We start from the raw sequence: 18,979 nt of genomic DNA, 5'->3' as shown, positions 1-18,979 counted from the left end.
TGTTATACACAGATTGGAAAGACAGAGAAACTTGGCCTGTGCCCTAACAAATTAATTAAATCAGTATTAAAAAAAAAAAAAAAGAATGGAGTTAAAAATGAAAAATAAGACTATGGAATAACTAAAAGAATATTAAAAATAATGATTTGATTGTGTTTGGGGAAAGGATCATCTAAGTTTAAAGGTAAATGCAGGGGTGCCTGGGTGGCACAGCAGTTAAGCGTCTGCCTTCGGCTCAGGGCGTGATCCCGGCGTTCTGAGATCGAGCCCCACCAGGCTCCTCCACTATGAGCCTGCTTCTTCCTCTCCCACTTCCCCCTGCTTGTGTTCCCTCTCTCGCTGGCTGTCTCTATCTCTGTTGAATAAATAAATAAAATCTTTAAAAAAAAAAGGTAACTGCAAAAATCTCAAAGGATAAGACTAATAGATTTGACTACATAAAAAATTTTAAATCCCAGATATAAAAAACTAGCATAAGCAAAATTTAAAAATTAATGACAAAGGGAAATATTTGCAATATCTAAGACAATTTAATAACATTGTTAAGTCTGACGGTTCACAAAATAAGAAATACAATCAACGGACAAAAAAATGTTTAACTCACAAGTATTCAGAGAAGTGGTTATTAAAATAACAGTGACATTATCAAATTGGCAAAAACGTCTATCAAGTTTCAATGCCCAGATTTGGAGAATGCTAAAATGAGGACTTCATAGAGTTATGGGTAGAAGTCTAAAAAACATCCCGAAAGGCAACTTGGCTTTATGTATCTAAAGACTTTGAACTATATAGAGCCATTCTTTGGAGTTTGGGGGCTAATAAATAACACTTCCCTCCTCCCAAGCTCATATATAATGAAACAGACCTAAGTGTTGAAAGATGGAAGTAAAAAACATCAACTCTACTGCAGGTAAGACTGAAATGTAGAATGCATGTGATCGATGGCTTTACTCAAGCTCCACAAAAGCCCCCCTGATTTGAACTTAACACCCAAACTGAAGGTCTGCCTGTTTCCTGTCTGGAGAAAGCAAGAGGGCACCCATTCTAAGGAAAGACTGGCTAGAAAGAAAGTGTTGAGAAAGTGCTGAACCACACATGTTCAATTTTTTCCTCCTATTTCCCCAATATGTAAGTCATTCAAGGAGTGAAGGAGGGAAAGAAGAGCAATCACAAGTTTCCTGTACTTTCTCTCCTGGAGTCAGAGGTTCTCTGTACTCTGGAAATGGAAGGTGTGAGGACTAGGGGATGAGAACACTGACCCCCCACCACATTTAACCAGCAATTCCATTTGTGTTTATGTTAAGCAAATGATAGCAACTGTATGCAATGAACTGTGTACCATAAATTTTATACCTTAAATGTAAGTTTTAATTACAAAGTAATAATATACTTGGAAAAAATTATATAAAAGTATATAAAGTTAAATATGAAAGCTCCCTTGCCTACTAATACCACTCTTTAGAGTTATTACCAGTTGGTCTAGGAGCACCTGGGTGGCTCAGCTGGTTAAGTATCTGACTCTTGCTTTTGGCTCAGGTCGTGACTTCAGGGTCTTGAGATCAAGCCCTGTGTCAGGCTCTGTGCTCAGCGTGGAGTCTGCTTGAGAGATTCTCTCTCTCATTCTCTCTCTCTCTCCCCCTCTGCCCCTCCCCCCTTTTGTGTGCATGTGCATGTGTGTGCTCTCTCTCTCCAAAATAAATAAATAAAATCTTTAAAAAAAAATAAATTTACCAGTTGGTCTATACAAATATACATATACACCTGTGTGTGTGAGACTGTGTGTATCGGGGTTTTTTTAATTAAATGGAATTATATCTTATGTGTTATTCTTTGAAGGTTTTTTTTTTCATTTAACAGTAAATCATCAATATATTTCTGGACATATTTATGAAAAAATATTTGAGCACCACCTATGTGCCAGGTAATGAATATTCTAGGAACAGCAGGGACCAAAAAGTCTAGCTTTATATATCTTCCTTGTTATTTATACAGCTGTAAGATATTTTACTTAAAAATTCCTATATTAACAGACACTGGGATTATTTCTCTTTTCTCTATTTCCAAAATTGTTACTGGGAACAAACATCTTTAAATATTAAACATACTCTTCCACACTTGCGCTAGTGTTTCTATGGAATAATTTATAAACACGGTATTTAGGGCTATTTGCATTTTACAGCTGATTAGAAACTATCAAACCTCTTCCCAAAAAGGTCACACGGAAGTCATCATTATATCAGAGAACCCACCCACCCACATGTTTGCCCATCCCTACTAAAATTGTATAAATTTTTAACATTTTGTAAACATAAGCAATAAATCATAAATTTTTGTCTTAATATGCATTTATTTTCTTACTAGTGAGGCTGAACATCTTTTTATGTTTATTTTTGTTGCTTCTTCTATCAAGTGTTTGTTTATAACCTTTGCCTGTTTTTCTACTGCCTTTTTTCTTAGTGATTCTTAAGTGCTCTTTATATGTTGCAGATACTCTGTTTTACACATTGCAAATATTGTACCTTGGTTTGCAAAAGTCAACGCATTTTGTCTCTGTTTATAATATTGTTGGCTGTAGAGAAGTTTTTAAAAGTTTATGTAGTTAAATGTGTCATGCTTTTTCAGTTTCTAGGTTTTATTATATTTAGAAAAGCCTCTCACCAAGCTGACTAAAAATTCTGTTCGATTTTCTTCTTTTTAGTATTTAAAACTTTTAGACTTTTTAATACATCAGGAATTCATTTTGTGTATAACTTGAATAGCAATCTAACTCATTTCTAAAATGTTAATTTGTCAGTGCATTATTTTTTATAATAAAAAATCAGATCCAATGAGAATAGTGAATACAAGAATAGTTAAGTTTATCATTAATCATTATAAATGATCTAAGAATGTTTAATAATGCAGAAATAAATATTTAATTTTATAAACTTCATATGTAATACTTCAACTATGTAGAAGAAATACATACATAGTAAAAAGAAAGTAAATTTGTTTAAATGTTGAGAGGAATAGCTCTCTGAATTAGGATTCAAAGTGATAATTTTTTTTCTGTCTTTTTATATTTTCCCCAATAAGCATGCTTGCTAAATATACAATAACCAAGTTTTTAGAAACATTATCAAACACTTATAAAGAAAAAGGATCATAGGGACAGAGCCCCAATGATAAAAATCTCATTTGGTATTTACCATTTGGATGAAAAGGAACTGTTAGGAATTTCACAACTGGAGGGACAAGATTGTACTGTGATGTAAAGTTTATTGTCAGTTAGAAGAATAATCCTATGATAAAGAAACATTTTTACTGAAGTGTCATGTTGTATTGATTAACTGAAACCTGAAGTTTCTCTTTAGCTTAGCCTGCTCGAGGTCCCTAGAGTTTTAATTATAAGCAAATCGGATCATAGGGCAGAGAGTCCTCTAGATCGCCTAATAGGCTCCTCACAATCTAATCCCACTGTGTTTTCAGTCTGTTTCCCACCAGTCCTTTCCATCCACTAACTCCATCCCCTAACACTTGCCCTTTTCACTGCATGTTCATATTTACTGAACTCACAGTTCCAGAACCATCTCTTGTTTATACGCTTTTGCCATGCTGTTCACTCGACTGAATTTCCTTCCCCTCCTTCTAAACTCTTACCCATTCTTCAAGATTCAGCTCAAATGTTGCTTCCTTGAGAAGCCAGCCATTTCTGACTTTCCAAGGCAAAATTAATGAATCACTGCCTTCTCAGCAATATGTTCAAAAACATATTAGAGTTTATTGTAATTAGCCACTTGTATTTTTCTCCCCTACTTCACTCAACAGCTCCATTTTGTTAATCCACAAAGAAAGAGTGCATGGTCATTAAAGTTTATAGTGGCCCGGTCTTCTTGAGAATTATGAAAATTTTGGGAAAAATCATAGAGGAAAAAAATGAGAGATAATTGTGGGATTTTTATGCAAGTAGGAATTTTGATAGATATTCTCTGATTTCATGGAAGACTTACATGATATTTCCAATTGATGTTTTATTGTGTCTGCTTCTTAAAAGTGTAATAACATTAAAATTTGGCATAAAGAAAAATTCAAATCTAAAATTCCCATCCACATTAACAAATGGCAAGAAATTAAGCCACATGATGAAAAAATAACATGTGAATACCTTTAGAATTCTAGAGAATTTATATACTGTAACCTTATTATACATGTAAAGAACATAGGCTAATAATGGCATAAAGACTTAAAGTAAATTGGTTTGGAAAACACAAACCATGCCAAAATGTATTCTGTAGACCTTCAATATCAGCTCCCCATTCCATTAGATCTTCACTTACAGGAAAGGCAGTAATACCCTTTAATTTAAAAAAAAATCAAAGCAGAAGAAAAGATTTAATATCACAGCTTTGAAAATCAAGTTACAGTGAATTCTAAAAACTCTACATTTTCTTTTCCTGATAAATTTATTTATTTGTTGATTTGGGGAGATGTTGTATATTATATATTGTCTTATTACACAGATTCCAAAAAAACACAAAAAAGTAAATTTAAAATAAATCACAAGCATCGAAATCACAAGTGGGACTACAAAGTCAAGTTTGAGATGTGGCTTATATAAATTAATAGCTAATTTAAGATTCCAAATAGAAAAGATGGAACAGTTGGAAAGATGCATTTCTTCAAAGCTTTAAAAAACTATATGGATGCTATATGGGGGGCATGAAGCAGAAAATTTTCATCAAGAAAAACACAACTCCAAAATTATGTTTGTATATAAAAATAAAATTTTCCTATGCTTGAGGTACTGTCCCAATAGAGGGACAAGAATGTATTTAATGGAAAAGTTTATCATTTATGCCAAGGGATAGACTTAGTCAACAAATATTTCTAACCAACCACATAGTTATTTAAGTATGTTAAATGTTAGTCTGGATAAACATTATATTTCTATTTCTACATTATTTATAGTTACATAGCACTTCCTTCTTCATCAAATTCACTTTTACCAGAGAACCACGAAGTTCAGATAGAGCAGAAACAAACAACATCAAATGTTAGGTTGGTGTGTCTGGCATTGTTGTTGGACTCAATAATTGTCCCTAACATCTCCAGTGAAGCCAATACTTCTATAGCATGGGTGGAAACAGAACAATGTCACTGAACTACACCTGAGGTGACTGCTGGCAGCTCTCTGAGCCCTCCAAGGTGGCTTTCTTTCTATTATTTCTCGTAAGTACTCCCCCCCTTCCATTTTTTATTCTCCGTAAAATAAGTGATACATCAGCCTGTGGCACCTATGGACCTCACTGTGGTGGCATTTGGGCAAAGCCTTCCTCTGAGTTAAAATTATAAGGGAAAGGCACTTATGCATTATGATAGCATCTGGCGAAAAGTGCACTAGACCGTGAGTAGTAGAACTTAAGACTTAAGAGCAAGGGGTTTGGAATCAGAAAGCCCTGTGATGGAATCCTGGGGCCAAATATTTGCTGAACCTTTCTGGGGCTTAGGTTTCTGGTAGGTAAAACAAAACACTACTTATTTAATAATGTTGGACTTAATGAACATAACCCTGTCCCTACTCATCACTATCTGATAGTCAGGGCTTAAATACACATATATTCCTCAGCACAATGTGCTCAATATTTTTAACTATTATTATTATGAAGTCATAATTCTCATTAGAATCTGACTGTTATGGTACAATCGATTCATTAAATAACAACACTGTAGTGGCAAATTAGGTTTAACTCGATTATGCCTCATAAACACAGGCTGAAATACTTTTCAACATTCGTACCCCAACGAAACACATCCCTCCAGGTTCCCAGTACTCACCTTAAAATTGTTCTCCTTCAACTCTTGGAAGTCTCTTTCCAGCAAGAAGTAAGCTCTGCAGTACATGATAAGGCAGCTAGGGTCTGGCACTGGTCCCCACACGCCAAGCGTTTACTCTGAGACAGATGTCCGAGATTACGGGTCACTCTCCCACACCTAGCGAACTCACATAAATTACTTGTTTTCTAGAACCCCAGAACTCTCTGTCCTCCCAAGATAAGTGGCTCCAAGTTGGGCTTACAAGAGTGACTTTCTTATCTCTGACTCCTCCCAACTCAGACTTCCAGAAGGAAAACGGGCACTTTCTCAACTGCGGCGCGCCACTGCAGTGCCAGCCCACAGCCCAGTCTCAAGGCAAACTTGCAGGAGCACCTGGGACAGCTCGTGTCGTGCACGAAGCCTGCGTGACAGGTGGAAGCGGAGGGCGGCCCTTAGTTGGTGTAGTCTACGCTTCACAGGTGTGACTGGGCCAGCGTTGCTGGAGGCCGCAAATCGGTTGCCAAGCAACAGGACCCTGCAGGAAAGCAGTGGAGCTTGACCGCCCCTCATCCAATCAGCGACGGGGGGCAGGTCTTTGGAAACCTTCGCAGCCAATCGTCAAACCGTTTCACTTTGACAGGCCGTGGGATCCGTTGTCAAAGCAACAGCCCCCCCACCCCCACCCCAAGCCACCTCAGTCCACCTATGTTGTAGACTGCACCCAATTTGTGTAGAGGGTGGATAAAATCCCAGGATCTTTCAGAATCCTTCACTCGAAGTCCTTCTCTGAAATGCTTTCCTTTTTCTTTAAATACCAGAAACTATGGGGTAATAAGTGATCATTAGGTACAAGTCTGAGCTTATTAATCATAACTTATACAGCAAGCTACCATTCATAATACGTTCGCATACATAATTATGTCATCATACCCTACAGTTACCTTGGGAGGATGTTCCAGAAACAGAGAAGGACTTCAAATGTCTCATGTTCCCCTCTTTTGCGACAGGGTTTTGCTCCTGCTATTCCTTCTATCTAGACATTTACCACATCCCTTCCACCCTTTCTCCCCCCCCCTTTCCTTCACTCATCTTTTAGATTTAACTTTGCTCATGATTCCTTATGGGATCCTCTTAGACAAGATTAGTTTCCTCTCTTTTTTGACCTAGAGGACCCTATATTTATGTCCCCGTTAGCATTTGTCACACTGGATCACAATTGCCTATTGTCTTCTCCGGCAGACTGTGAGCTACTGGAAGGTGTTCAGTCACCAGTGCCAACTACAGAAATTGGCAACATTGTTCAGAGTGTTTTTTGGTTATTTATTTGTTTTACTAATTTAATGGAAACTTGTCAGTTCAATTAGTTCATTCATTCCAAAAATATTAATTAATGACTTATTATGTACTGTGGAACAATTCAATGAAGTGACTGCCTTTATGGCTCCAGTATACAATAAAGTACACAAAAACAAAACACATATACCCAAAATAAAAATCATAACTTCAGTACGTGATAAGTGACATGTAGACAATAAAAGAGTATTGTGACTGAGAGTTCAGCAGGTAGGCGAGGGTTAGACATCGTGGTCAGGGAAGACCTCTGTCAGGAGTGGATTTTGAGGTGATACCTAAAATATAAGATGAAAAGGAGCCAGCTTTATGAAATTGAGGGCAGATACTTCAGGAAGACGAAAACACAATAGTTCTACTCAGGAAAAAGCTAGGCTTAAAAAAGGAATCACAGAGGTCTTGAAAGGATATGAGTGAGATGTAATTAGGGTAGGGCCGTACAGGCTGGGAATTTGGGTTTTATTTGAATAGCAGTGGGAACCCACTGGATGGTTTTAAGTCTTAGAGAGTCGTGCTCTGATTTACATTTACAAAATTACTCTGGCTATTTTGTGGAGACTGGATTGTGGGGGAAATCATTTGGAAGGCTCCACGTTCAGTTGCATGTCCAGGTATGATAGCTTATAAATTCCCAACAATATATTAATTTTACTAACATTTTGACACAATAAAATGATTTTATTCTATATTTCATAAAGCTGAGTATAAAGGAATTTTTCCTATTAAAGCATCAACCAGGATCTAAGATCAAAAATTTTTGGCTGCCTTTCATATCCATCAGATTTTAACTTGGATTTATGTAGGACTGTGAATGTAAGGTGCAAGTGAAGAGAGGGCACTTCAGTGAGAAGAGAATGCACCCAATTTGGGGGTTTTAGTTAGATTTCTTGATATCATGCTGGTCCTGTGGCTCTTTTGACTTCCACAGGGGAACACTGTGATACTTAATGCAGGACCCTTTGTTATTTCTTTAAAATTTTGTTCTAGGGGCGCCTGGGTGGCTCAGTCCATTAAGCGTCAGGCTCTTGATTTCAGCTCAGGTCATGATCTCAGGGTTATAAGATCAAGCCCGCATTGGGCTCCGTGCTCAGCATGGAGTCTGCTTGAGATTCTCTCTCTCCTTTTGCCCCTTCCCTCCCCCTCCCCTCTCTCTCAAAAAAAAAATTAAAATTTTGTTCTATGGGAAATTATGTTAAGGTAAAAGAAAAAGGTAAAATTAAAACATTCTTTGTTCTGAATTTTTAGAAATTGCTATTTATATTGTACTTTAATGCAATGAAAATCAAGTTGGTAAATTCTCATATGACCCCTCCTGGACCTCTCCTCAGGACTTCAGCCTCGTATACTCAATTGCCTAGTTCTTAGCCAACTGTTTCAAAGATATTTTCAAATTCAAAATGTCCAAAAATGAACCCATGACCTTTCCTCCCTTCCACCAGCCTTCTATTTCATTTTGTTCCTTCAGTTTCTCAAGCTAGAAATCTGAAGGCCCCTCCAACTCCTCTTCCTCACGACTTACCTTCAATCACTCACAAAGACCTGCTGCTTTTCTAGCTTCTTCTCAAGCCTTATCACCAGTGCCTGAGCTCACAGCCTTGTTATTTCTTGCTAGAACACAGAACATCTTTATACTATACTCCTTGCCTCCAGACGTGCGTGTCATGGATACCTCATAGTAACATACGTAAACCAACACGTGGTCATGCCAGTCTGCTGAAAACAGTGCAAGAGATCTCCCTCACCACCCCAGCTTACCCTACCTCCATTTATAGGGTTTTAAATGTGGATTGACTTCTCAGGGTGTGGGTCGGGGGGCTAAAACTGTGGCAACCTTGTATGTGTCTGTATATCTATGTGTGTACATGTGTTGCGAATAGACTTTTTTTTGGAAGAACGGGGTCTCAGGATTCATTAATTTTAGGCTAGCCTATGATGTGAAAAGCTTAAGAAACCATGCACTCCAGAGTTAATCTGAGCTTCTTAACATGGTGCTGCAAAACCTCCTGTGATATTATTATTATATAACGACCCTCGCTTTATTGATGCCCGCTCAAGTGGCACCACTGACCTGCTTGTCTTTTCCCTCTATCTACCATCTTGCCTAGGCTCTCTACCTGGACTTTCTTCCTCTTCTTCTTTATCTGGCTAACCAGCTCTTACATGTGCTGAAAGACATAAATACTTCTCAGAGTCTTCCTGAAGTACCAGGATGGGTTGTGTTCTCATTTAACCTGGGCACATCTTTGTAGATCATCACCACATTATTTTGAAATGATCTATTTATGGGGTTTTCTTCCTCACTAGAATGTAAATTCCTAAGGGCATGGAGACCTGTTTATTCGTCACTGCATTCCCAGTATCAAGCACCTGGCTTGGAGGGACATCACTATATGCTGATTGAATTGAAGTTAGCAGACAAAAAATTGGGGGGCCAGGAGAGTGACCCTTCCGTGACAGAACCAGACAGAAGCAGAGGAAGGGGTTTGCAGAGATGTGGGGTGGTGGTTGATTTAGAGGAGTTCAACCAGCCCTGGGCACATAGCAGGTTCAAGTCGGGAGGACAGTGACAAAATAGACAACGGAGGAGAAGAATCATTGACAGTAGGAGACCACAGAGCAGAGGGGCTGGAGAGCTACAGGCAGCTAGTAGATTGTAGGCACAATCCCCAGGGCACCAAGAGGAAGGTGCAGGTATTTAGAAAGGTCCTAAACATTGGGTCTCAAGGGACAAACAGGTTAGAACTCCTGGAGCTGTTTTGGGAATGAAATTGCTGGAGAAAACAGCTTCCTGCCAGTCTGCGTCTGGGGGCTTGGCTCTATTGTATTTGGAGGTACTAAGTAAACGGGATCACAGTTGTACTCACTGGCTGGCCAACACCCTGTGTTTTTACAATTAGCTTAGCTCCTGTGTGGAAGGGAGATGGGCTTTGGTTACAGAGGCTCCTGAACTGACAAGTGGAACTGGGGCTTTGGAGAGGGGTGGGAGTGAGATATGTATGGACGCGTGTGCACGCATGGAGCATGTGGGAAGCAACTGGCTGGATTTGCTTCTTGGATTAATAGCAGGAGCTGGAGACTAGTAGCATCAGCTGTTCGGATACCTGAGTCACTCGAAATTGCAAACTTCTAAGTAGAGGCCTATCCGAAAATATTTTTCTCCATATGGGCTCACCTTCCATTTATTATGGCATATGTTTTAATTAAAATTTCCACATACGTGATAGCATTGATGTTATGTCCTTGCCATGTCTCATTTCTAAGCCATGTCCTTCTCTGCCTTGTTGATCAGATTTGTTGTTGTGGGTGATTGTGTTTCCACAATCAGGAAAATAAATCCCATCTGTAGTCCTTCCACTGTCTTAGTTTATTAGTTAGTCTGGGTAAGTAATGTGTGCTCTCAGGACAGACCTGGTTTGTATCCCAAGATACCTATGTTTGAATAGCTAGCATAGCCTGGAAGAAGCTACTTAGCCTCCCTGTTCTTGCATTTTCTCGCCTGTAGGATGCAGCCAGTAACGAAACCTACTTCTCAGAAACATTGTGAAGGCTGAAAGCAGTAATGGCAGCCAAGCACTCTGTCACTGGCTGGCCCAGAGTGACAGTCAACATCGGTGCTTACAGTGTGCTGGGCACACTGTTCTGAGTGCTCTGGGGGCATTGATGTCATCCTCAGAAACAAGTCTATGAGGTAGGTACTATTATGATTCCAATTTTTGCAGAAGAGGGAGGTACACATCACAGAGCTGGAATGCAGCAGAGCCAGGAGCCAACCCCAGGGTATCTAGTTCCAGATTCCATGTTTTTAACCACTAGGCTACGCAGCCTCACAAATGTCTAATGTTTTCCCAAGTGAATCTCTGGACTTCTTTAAAAAATTATTGCTACTCTCAATAATTTTTTTTGAGCATCTGTTATTTTGTTTTTGTTATTTTTGGTGCATCTGTTTCCAACTGTGTTTCTACTTGTTTGCTTTCTGAGTTTTCCTCTGCTAAAATGTAAGCCCAAGAAAGCTAGGGCACTGCTGTACAATGATGTAGTGCCTGGCATGTAATACAGGCCCACTATGAATCTGTTAACTGAATGTGAATTCTGTATTCTCTTTTAGATTTTAAATTCGTTAAGAACTCAATCTGACTTCCGTAATTTACAGATAAATATGTAATACTCTGCTGCTAAAAAAAAAAATATATATATCAACTACAAAATAATTATTTTTACATTAACTTTTTATTACTTTTGTACCTTTAAGTGGAGAGTTGATTTTATTGTCATATTATATGCTTTTTTGGGCTTTCTCTCTCAGTCTTTCCCCCTAAAAGTTGGCCTAGAGGACTTAAAAGAGAACTGTTACATTGTATTTCTTTTGGTGGGCAGAATTCTAAAATGACCTTCAAGATCTCCACCCCCTGCATAATCCTCAGGACTGTGAATATGGTGCATTTTACTCTTGATATTAAGTTATATGGCATAGCTGACTAAGAAAGGGAGGTCATCCTGGTTGAGCCTGACCTAATCAGGTGAGTCCTTATAAAGGACTGGGCTCTTCCTGAAGTCGGTAGTTGAAAGTGTGAGAGGGATTCTTTGTGAGGGAGATTCTCTTTTGCTACCTTTGAAAATTGAGGGGGCCATGAGTCAAGGAATATGGGCAGCCTCTAGAAACTGATAGTGGTCTCTGGTCTCTTGCTCACAGAGATTCCAGCAAGAGAATCAAGGCTCGGTCCTACACCCAGAAGCTACTGAATTCTGCCACAAACACATGATCTTGGAAGAGAACCTGAGCTCCAGATCAGAACTCAGTGTGGCCAACACTTCATGAGACCTACACAGGGAATTCCTTCACCCATGCCCAGGTCTGACCAACAGAACCTTGGGCTAATACATGGGCATTATTTTAAAACATTAAGTTTGTGGTATTTTGTTATGCACCAATGGCTAATTAATACAACTTATCCAGAGCATATACTAACGAAGACAAGTTATGGGGCAAAAGTTCAGTCACTTACTGAGCCGGGTTTACCCTGATTTAGTATGAAAAGAACTTGAAACCAGTTGATAGACATTACCATATGGCTTTAGACAGGGTTAGGGGATAAAACGGGTGTGATATCTGAAAAATGAAGACTGAACTAAGGCTCACACGTAAACTTTCATCATCCTAGGTGAGCGAAGTAATGAGCAGTGTAATTATTTAACATTTGCAAAGTTACCGAGGCCACCTCCAGCTTCAACAACCAAGCATCCCCTCCTCCTCTTTTTAAAAACAATTCTTTCCCTCAGGACTTGGACAGATGTTTTCATTTTACTTAAACTAAAAAACTGTTTTCCTCATCCACCAGGAATATGTACCAGTACAAAGTGTTAACCTCGTTTGGATTTGAACCCCCATCCTCAAGAATGAAAAAAGCCTGAGGATCGCCAAATGTCAGCTCAGCTGTGGGAAGTGTTTTAAATCATATTTTGACGTATGTTACGCTGTTAACTAGAAAATGAAGTGCAGCACACATGCTTCTAGTAACTCTGGTTTCAAATCATATGATCCCTTCTTTGTCTTGAAGACCTTTTGATGTGCATTCCCAATATTGAGTTTCTCTGCTTTTAATAATCTTATATTCCTTCCTCAATATAAATGTCATGAAAAATACTGAATGCGAATCTTCAAAGATCAAACAGGAAGAAAGAGGTGGGCAGCACAGTTCAGCAACTTGAATTCCTGAAATTTCTCATTTAAAAATTTTATTTTAGCTTATAAAAGCCTAGGCTCAAAGAAATGCTCCATTCCCCTTTGTAAAGTTGAAGTTGCAGGCTCCCCCCCAATTTCAGAATTGTGTTATTTGCAGAATAATTCAGTCTCTCCCTCTAAGGCACCTGAGATGCTGGGGGCCACTTGATCACTATTCATATCTGAATTTGTGGCTGCCTAACAGAGAGGAACTCAGAACTGAAGCATGCTGGCTTTTGTTTCATGTTCTCTGCTTTAGGTAGGATGACCAGACTCCAGGTTTGCTTAGGGATGGGGGCTCTCTCTCTTTTTTTTATTAAGATTTTTATTTATTTATTTGTGAGAGAGAGGGCGCGCACATGAGCAAGGGGAAGGCAGAGGGAGAAAGAGAAACAGACTCCCTACTGAGCAGGGAGCCCAACTCAGAACTTGATCAGGACCTGAGCCCAAGGCAGACACTTAACCGACTGAGCCACCTGGGTGCCCCCAGTGGGGCTCTCTTGGGAAAAAGGACTTTCAGTGCTAACAGTGGGATAATCCCTGGCAAAGTGACACAGTTGGCCACCCTACCTTGGGCATTGAGGACATTTTCAGGGTGAGAATTATATAGACAACTGGTAATAGCTGTTTACTTGCTTTGGAGCTTGGTGTTTAAAGGAATCCAATTTGTTTTCTCTCGCAGGCTAGTGTCCAAACCTCATAATCCAAGTTCTAAAGCATAGTGCCCAGAATCCCATAGTAGTGGATTTGGGTCTGTGATGAAGGAATGTAGCACCAGCCTGGGCACTTTACATGCACTCAAATGTTTTAGGAAGATCAGGTCTCCCTTTATATCATTCCCCACGTGGGAACAGCAATTGTTGAGAGATACCACATTTAATATTATCTAAGTATAATTGTGACTAAGTGTGTGTGTATGTGGGGGGGGGAGTAGGGACCCGCTTAGAAGATGTAATTATTCTAGTCTTCCTTCACATATATTGATTTAATATACCTCCTCATGCTGCTCTCAGTTGCCCTCAGGGATGATTCCAGAATTTCAGCATGGGAGAAGCTTTGAGGTAGCAATCGGCTTGGGGGTATAAGGGATGACATATGGTAGAGGGATGGTCTAGGGATGTGTCTTGAAGCTGTTTTTACTTAGTGTATGTTTATTAGGGCTGGTTTGAAGGGAAATGATGGAAATTATTGGAGGGCTCAGCCCGCCCCTCCTCACTGGCACTGGTGTTCTATACTACCGCATGTGCATGAATAATCAGGTAGAATACTTCGTGCTCTAAGTACTTTACCACATTAGAAAATGATGTATCCCATTTGTAAAGGTTGTTTAAACACACTGAATAATAGCAATGTTACCACTTTTGGAGCACCCACTATGTGCCAGGTACTTCTTAACATTTATGCGTATTCTCATTAAATGCTTGTATCAACTCTGAAAGACAGACACTCTAGAAAAAATCACAAAAATCTATTTTCTGATGAATTTTTGTCAGGTGCATGTCCCTACAGCTGACAGAGATTAGCTCATTTAGGTCAATGAACTTCAGTTCTATGAAGCAGATGCTTTTTCAGATGAATAAAAAGGCAGTTCAGACACTTGCCTAAATTTACACAGTTACTGAGGGGTGAAAGGGAGATTTAAGCCTGGACCGCATGACAGCAGAACCTTGACTCTTTAACTCTCTGCTCCATTCACACCATTTTATGGATAAGGAGATGGAGACTGCCTTACTTACTCCAGGTTATCCAGCGTCTGTGCAGGAGCAGTTAAACAGCCCGTGCTGTATTCCCGTCTCTTCATCCACGTCCCGTGAAGGAGGGCTGGAGATATAGTGTTTTAGGCTGTATCTGAGGAATTTATAGGAGATTTTAGAGTAGCTTTTCCAGTACCTTCTTGGATGGTCCTGAGGTTATAATGTTCACAATCTCCCCAGAGAATCTTGAGAAACTGGCTTGACAACTATTGCTCTCGTGCGGGGATGGCTAATAAGTTTCATCTCCGGTGTTATTTCTGACTGATTGGCAGCTTATCCAGGGCGGTGTGTCGAACATTTGAAGGCTAACTCTGAGTCGGCTGGGAAAGCATCAGTTCGGGGAGTCTGGCATGAACGCAAGAGGAGAGAAGGGCACAGGTGCTGTGGGTTGGCTGTTCCGGCTACATCCACTCAGGCTTCAGCTGGGTGGGGATTGTGTTCTTGTTCCCAACTATTTGCCCCCTTCCCCACAAGGAGACCCTACATGCCTGCCTGTGACTCTGATGGGGTCAAGATTCATCCATGTCCTACCATCAGATTCATCCTCCAAATTTGTGTTGGCCAAGAGAATATGAGAGAAGGATGTGACATAGAGCACGTCCAAGCAGAAGGTTTTTCAAGTGCCCGTGTTTCGACTCTGCCTCTGGCTCTTTTTTCTGTGCATGAGAACAGCTGGTCCTTCTGAGACCTGGGAGCAGGGCTGCAGCACCAAACTCTGGGGGCTGATATGAGTGAGAAGTAAACATAAGGCACGCCACTGAGATTTTGGAGGTATTACTGCAGCCCCGCTGAGCAATACGACCAATGTGCTCTGTTTCCAGAGTGAATTTTGGAATTACAAAAAAAGTCCTCAACAGTCGTTTTGCCTGAATCTTAGTTTTAGTCTTACTAGACTGACTCTTAGTAAACCACCTAGATCATGCAATTGGGGAGTTTGGGTATCTCTTTCAGGTGATTTTTATTTTTATTTTTTTAAGATTTTATTTATTTATTCGGCAGAGATAGAGACAGCCAGCGAGAGAGGGAACACAAGCAGGGGGAGTGAGAGGAAGAAGCAGGCTCATAGCAGAGGAGCCTGATGTGGGGCTCGATCCCATAACGCCGGGATCACGCCCTGAGCCGAAGGCAGACGTTTAACCGTTTAACCGCTCTGCCACCCAGGCGCCCCNTGGGTATCTCTTTCAGGTGATTTTTAATGTGTGTGGACTCCAAAGAAACCTTTCAGGGAATTGTATTAGAATGATAACCCCACTGATAACCAAAATTACCCTTTCAATGCCTGCAGTGGTCAAGGAGCACTTGCTGTAGGATGGAGCCCGACCTCTCTCTGTTTCTGCTCAGAATCCATGTGCCTCTAAGGTCAGGGAGAGCTTAGCACTAACCTATGGCTGTGTGCAGCCAGTTCTGTTGTTTTGCGTGTGATCTGAATTTCATTCAAGGGCACAGGTCCACAAAGACTGATATTTAGAACCACCTTCCTTCACATTGAATATTCCCTGAACTATCTGTATTCAGCATGTCAGGATATTGGCCTTTTCCAAAGCGTAAGGAATGTCCTACCTAATTTTAAAGAAAGGCCTTTCCCCTAATTTAACTATTCCTTAAATAAGAATATTTAGACTATTAATATTTTAAATATTTAAATAATAAAATATTATTAAAATAATAAATAAGAATATTTACTAACCTGGTCACTTTGGCGAGGAGATTCACTGTGTCAGGCCGGGTCAGCAAATGGTAGAGTCCTCATTTGTGAATAAGCAACTCATAGGTGCTTGGGATTTAGCTAGTCATAAATACGTCAGCAGAACTTCTCCCTGAATGTCCTTGTTTTTTAAGCCTCCCCCTCCCCCCCCTGCCTAATTTCCCAGGGGTTACTTTGACCTTGAGTACTTTGATGGTTTGTAAGGCTCTCCTTCCTCTGAGTTAACAGACTCCTTAATACGCTTGACATTTATGGTAACAAGCTTCAGGTGCAGTCATATTTTGGCTGCAAACATTTTCCTCTTACGTGTGTGATCCCTTGCTCCTTCTCCTCTAATAGAGCATTTCCTCCTTAGCATTTGAACTATCAGTTGAAAAAAAAATGCTGTATAAATTAAGAAGAGTATGAGCTTCACCTCTAGTACCTCCCTTGGGTCCTTCTTGCTGTCCTCCCTCAGAGCTTTCTCTCTAAAGGCTGTGGGGAGCACAGTCTGAGCACAGGAATCCTCACAGCCAGCCAGCAAGGACTGATGGACTGCCACTGGCAAAGGAAGACAGTGGAACACGCCACAGGTGACCGCGTCCAGCCAACTGGGTCAGCTTGTCACAGGAAGCTCAGGGGAGGGGGCCACCTCTGCAGCTGCTTCGGCTTAAAGCTTCCTGGGAGCTGGATCTTTCCTCCTCCCAGGAAAGACCAGCTTATCCCTGACCCTAACTTTGTCAAGCTGCAACGCAGAGAGTTTTTTAGTTGTGTTAATCAGCACTGCAAGGAGTCAAAGGTACACTGAGAGACCAACTCTCTTGAGCTTGTCCACATGAAGGGAAAAGCTTTTGATTACTAGCCAAGAATGTGGGTCTTGAGTGAACTAGACAAGGTAGTCTTGTCAAAGGCTGGGGCTATTAGTTTTCTATCCAAAAGAACAACTACAGAAATAGAACCAACTGCCAAACGGTTAAAGCAAAAGGGTTTTAGTACTAAGTTTTTCATGAAGTAAAACTTGATTTTCCTTAAGGGGAACTAAAGTGGCTAAAATGTTATTAAAAGCTTATATACATTTCTAAGGATGTAATGACCATCCCCCACCACCCCACCCAGCCCCCAGGCCTTTAATGTGATTCTCAGTCTTTAGAATATGGGAGAGCTTGTTAAAACTCAAATCACTGTGTCCCACCCCCAGAATTTCCGATTCAGTGCTTCAAAGAGGGGCCTGAGAATTTGCATTTCTGACAAGTTCCAAAGTCTGCTAGTCTGAGGACCACACTCTGTGAATTACCGGGATAGGTAGATAACCGAGTTCCCTTTAACCAGTAGTTAGTGGTTTGAGTAGGCATTATCTGAGGTGGTGCGGCAAATTTGCAGATGTTGGTGATCAGGGAACTAAGGGTAAGGCGCAAATCACAGTGTTGAAGGGATTGGGGATGGTGGGAGGGGAAGAGCCTGGAGAGACAGAAGGAAATAGGAGTGAAGGGCAGGCAGATTGAGGAATTCACGTGAGAGGGAGAAACCCAACCTGACATCGATCTCACTGCCTTGTGAAGTGACTGCTTTATTGAGTTTGATCGCTGAGGTGGTGACAAGAACTGTGCCTAAAACAGATGGATAAGGCCCTGAAGGTTTTATTGTATTCCCTTCTGTATTAAATAGCAGAATGGACAAGTTCTTTGAACTTTCATAATGATACTCATTTTCCTTGACAGTGTGTATTAATTGCCAGATGGGGAACTCTTTCTTTTGGGCAAAGAAGGTCATAAAGATAAGCTGTGACAATTAAACGGCCACATTTCTTTTATTTTATCAGTATGGTTGGAATCTAAGTTGAACAGGATAAGATGTACACAGCTTTTCTTCAGAGTTCTAAGACATGATTTTTGATGTCTAAGTTCACATGGAAACAAGGCAGAAAAGGATGCAACCTTGAAAAACCAATTTTTACATTCCATTTGGTTGTAATTCTTCAATATATTATTTTGATTTTAAAAACTAAAATCTTGCCATATATACTTGGATAGTATATGGTCATGAAACCATTGGGATTTTTCCCTTCCACCTGTGGTCGCTGGCAAAAGAATGCCCAAGTCTATGTTAAAAGTCTGATTTTAAAAAAAATCATTTCAATGAAATAGTAGTAAATAAGAATTATGATTCCTTTTTCTATGAAATGTCAATAATTAGGAGAAATAATATTAAAATTCCCAAATACCTCCATGATAGCAATATTCAGGAAATAATATTATATGGTAAACATTTTTAATAAACAGCAGCATAAAGTAATCAGTGTTTAATATCATCTCTGGTGTGTGAAATACAAATGCACATATCCTCAATATAAAATAGCCTTTTTGTCATTACATCCATGCTTGTCTATTTGAAATGCCCATAATAACAAATCAAACATTAAGTAATACAGTGATTAAATGCATGCAGTGAAAATAAGAAAAGATACGGGAGGGCAAGATAGCTGAATATTGCCATGATATATTTGAAGAAAATCTACATCGAGTTAAAAAAAGAAACGAACAAAGGAAACAAAGAAACAGACCGGATATAAAAATGCAGAGATATATTTTCACTTCTGTGATACAAACCATAAACATAGTTTTGTGCAAAAAAAAAAAAAAAGAAAAAGAAAAGATCTGAAAATAAAGTCATCTTACAAAA

General features: G+C 39.8%; 1 protein-coding gene across 1 annotated transcript in view; it reads right to left on the bottom strand.

Annotated features, from left to right (window-relative positions):
- UBE2U (ubiquitin conjugating enzyme E2 U) overlaps window positions 1–6,290 on the bottom strand; it is a 43,280-nt gene extending 36,990 nt beyond the window's left edge. The window contains 3 exon segments of the mRNA XM_034653617.1: window positions 3,189–3,281; window positions 4,253–4,334; window positions 5,815–6,290. Of these exon segments, the coding sequence (XP_034509508.1) occupies window positions 3,189–3,281; window positions 4,253–4,334; window positions 5,815–5,880 (241 nt within the window). The 5' untranslated portion in view covers window positions 5,881–6,290.
- Between the last annotated feature and the right edge of the window lie 12,689 nt (window positions 6,291–18,979).

The sequence above is a fragment of the Ailuropoda melanoleuca genome, chromosome 2 (genome assembly GCF_002007445.2).
Source record: "Ailuropoda melanoleuca isolate Jingjing chromosome 2, ASM200744v2, whole genome shotgun sequence".
Lineage (NCBI taxonomy): Eukaryota > Metazoa > Chordata > Mammalia > Carnivora > Ursidae > Ailuropoda > Ailuropoda melanoleuca.
Note: the sequence above shows the minus strand (reverse complement) of the source record. Positions and strands in the feature narration are given on the sequence as shown.